The sequence below is a fragment of the Stegastes partitus genome, unplaced genomic scaffold, assembly GCF_000690725.1.
Source record: "Stegastes partitus isolate 25-593 unplaced genomic scaffold, Stegastes_partitus-1.0.2 Scaffold913, whole genome shotgun sequence".
NCBI lineage: Eukaryota > Metazoa > Chordata > Actinopteri > Pomacentridae > Stegastes > Stegastes partitus.
In genome coordinates, this window is record NW_007578644.1 from 207,160 (window position 1) to 210,374 (window position 3,215).

The following is a 3,215-nucleotide window of genomic DNA, read 5'->3' on the forward strand; positions in this document are numbered from 1 at the left end:
TCATTAACCGTGTTGAATTCACCTGCTAGTCGTCAGTTCTGGTGTCTTTGTTTGCTTCTGGGAAACTGAAAGGAGTTTGAGGAATCGGGAGAACAACAAATGGCGACAAGACCCAACCAGGAAGTGAATGTGTCTGCGGTACGGTTTCCAAAAGGCTCAATTTAGGAAACGTTCAGATCAAAATGTTGGAGTTTCCAAACTTAAACCAAGTCTCGGTTTCAGGAGTCTTAAAGCACTGTGGTAGTGTGGACTCAACTGGTGTGGACATTCACAGTAAACACACGCACACGATATACTGAACGTAAATAATTAATATTTATCAATCTTAATGTCAATTACTGCCGTTGCCCGGATACTATATTTGGACCAACTGTTTTCTGATTGGAGGCTCTTTAAACTTTAAAACCAATAAAGCGTCTTTGAACTGAATGTATCTGTAATCCGTCCAACGGTCAGATGTTTCAGCCCCGATCCAGAAGACACCCAGCGAGAGTTCTGTCCCTGTTTCTGTTAAATAATAAACCGCTATCAAATAATACCAAAACGAGGGAACCAGTAAATCAGAGGAAGACACCAGGAGGGCTTCTGGCAGCCATCCTCTGTGTGATGTGTCCTTCAAAAACAGATGATGATTAAACTCGAGCCTGGTTCTGAATCTACAACAGGCCGCCGTTGCCACCGCCGCCGCCGCCGCACAGATGCAGCCGTTGGTGGTGATGATGGAGGAGGACGGAAAAAAAAAAGAGGCGCTTCTATACGAGACACACTGACTTTGTCTTTGTCTGTCCTTCTGACTCAAAGCTTTTCTTTATGGCCCTTCTGCCGCTGCCAGAAGTGATCAGACAGCGTGATCCTTCTGCTGCTTCCACACACACACACACACACACACACACACACACACACACACACACACGTTGCAAATGGAAAAGCCAATTATCCACAGCGCCTGCTCCAAACCAATCAGCTGCAGCCGCCCGGTTCGTGGCCTGTAGCTGACATCCCGGCTGCCAAATTCAGAACTTAATTCTGTTTTTAGTCAAATTTTTGTCTGTCAGAATCCTCACCGATACACACACACACACACACACACACACACACACACCACCTCCTCCATCCTCCACCCCTCGGTTTCATCAGGCAGCAGCAGCAGCAGCAGCAGAAGAAGCAGCAGTCCTGCCGGTTGCCATGGCAACACTTCCTCCTGCCCTGAGTGTGTGTGTGTGTGTGTGTGTGGTCGGCAGGCAGGGCTAGTCGCACTACTTGAGTGAATCCACAGTGTGCATGTATTAACAGTGTGAATGCACAATGAGTGAATGGGAACAGAAAACACACACACACACACACACACACACACACACACAAACACACTCGCTGTCTTTGAGCAAACATGTTTGTGAAAGAGACGCACTGTGGTAGAGGCAACGCACACACACAATCCGGCAATCCTGCATCTTAAAGCGCCACTTGTACACTCCTGAATTTAACCTAAATCGAGACAAAGAAGGTGAAGATCGGAAAACGCCGGCAGAACACGCAGTGGGCGGAATATCAAAGACAGGATTAGAAATGTTCTTGATTGGCTGTGGATGGATCCTCACTTCCCCCCCGTCTTTTTTTTATTTATTTTTCTTATTTTTGATTTTGACGTGGGTGAACAAACATCACGTCTTCTTCTACCCCCTCACCACCAATCTGCAGCCGTTCCAGCTTTCCGGATAAAAAGGCAGGAATCAGCTGGAGCGGCGCAATCCATCTGTGATCCCGCCACCGGCTCCTTCGTCTCCCCTTCGGCTTCATTATGAGATTTAAGGCCGTGCTGGGAAACGCTGCTTAAGTGTGTCTGTGTGCGGTGTGAGTGTCAGTGTGCAGATTACCCCTCCAGCGGTGTGAAATCGGGCCGGGCTCTGAGGGGAATTAGATTAAAACTGTCCAAGACGTTTCTATTGTCAGTTCTCAGATCAAAGAACTTCATCTATCGTCAGTCTGGCTTCGGGGAGGAATGTTCCTCGACACGTGACCAAATTATCGCCCCTAAGTGTGTTATGTGTGGGTTCTTTAAAGAGATCAACCCCACCCAACCCTGTTCTAAATGCCTCTGCACAGATGAAGGGTTCTGATAAGGGTGTAGACGTATGTTGGGTTTAGGGTTGGAGATGTTGTGAGATGTTGTCCCTACCTTCCTCCTCGCTGGAGTCCCTCTGAATATAAACTGGAGGCGCTGTTGACGATGACCCCGCCGCCCCTGAACTGCTCTTCGTGAAGATGCCACTGATGAACTTGAGCATCTTCCGGTCCTTTGCGGAGCCTCGTTGGCCCTGCTGAGCCTGCTGGGCTTCTCTGGCCAGACCCAGATCTTCAGACAGGCTGTTCAGGTCGCTGTTATCCAGCGTTCGGCTTTTACCTTTCCGTGCCGGTTTGGGGGCCTGGCTGGGAGGTGCAGGCAGGGAGGTTGACCCCGTCTTTAGCCTGTCCTTCCTGGGGATGTCCCTCATCACCGCAGCCATGCCGCCTCCAATCTCCAGCGGTAACCCACCGGGAGCTTCGTCCCGCAGGTCCCTCCACCCTTCAGGCCGGCTCACCTCTGCCCAGGAGGCCCTGCAGGGGCCCGGCGAGCGAGTCGCCACCCGGCAGTCCTTGCGGTCGAGGCTCTGGGCCGATGTCGGGCTGCGCTCTCGGCCCTCCCTGGAGTCGCGACCTCTGGTGGCCACGCTGCTGTGAGACTTGAGCAGACTCACCGGCCGTTGACCAGCCGGCCGGATCGGGAGGCTGGTCCTGGTCGGGGTGCGGCTCGGCTCCACCGCCTCCGGGGTGCTCGGCGTTGGAGACCATTGCTTGGCCTCTGGAGTGGTCTTCTCAACTACTGACTTCTGGATTCTCTCAGCAGGAACGGGAATGGAGAGGTTGCACGGCGGCTTTTCACTCCCGCTGGGGGGAAGTTTGTCTTTCAGGGGACTCAGGTTCTTCCTGTCTCCATCCTTGAGTTCATCGCCGCCTCCTTTCCCAACAACGCCACCATCCTCGGCTCTTTGTGGCTGCCCAATAACCACTCCGGCTCCGTTTTCAGCCCGCGCAGGAGCTCCACCTTCGGCCTCCACCTCCTTCCCCTGGCTGCCGTTCTTGGCCTCCCCTCCATTCTCCTCCACGGCCTCTACCTTGACCAGGGTGAGGGAAATGAGGTAGGTGGTGCGTTGCTGCAGGGCGCCGCCTCCGCTCAT

At 52.7% G+C, this 3,215-nt stretch overlaps 1 protein-coding gene across 1 annotated transcript in view; it reads right to left on the reverse strand.

Annotated features, from left to right (window-relative positions):
• Positions 1-3,215, reverse strand: part of LOC103366159 (arf-GAP with GTPase, ANK repeat and PH domain-containing protein 1-like) — a 34,967-nt gene extending 31,752 nt beyond the window's left edge. The window contains exon 1 of the mRNA XM_008293807.1: positions 2,156-3,215. Within this exon, the coding sequence (XP_008292029.1) occupies positions 2,156-3,215 (1,060 nt within the window). The remainder of the gene's footprint in view (positions 1-2,155) is intronic.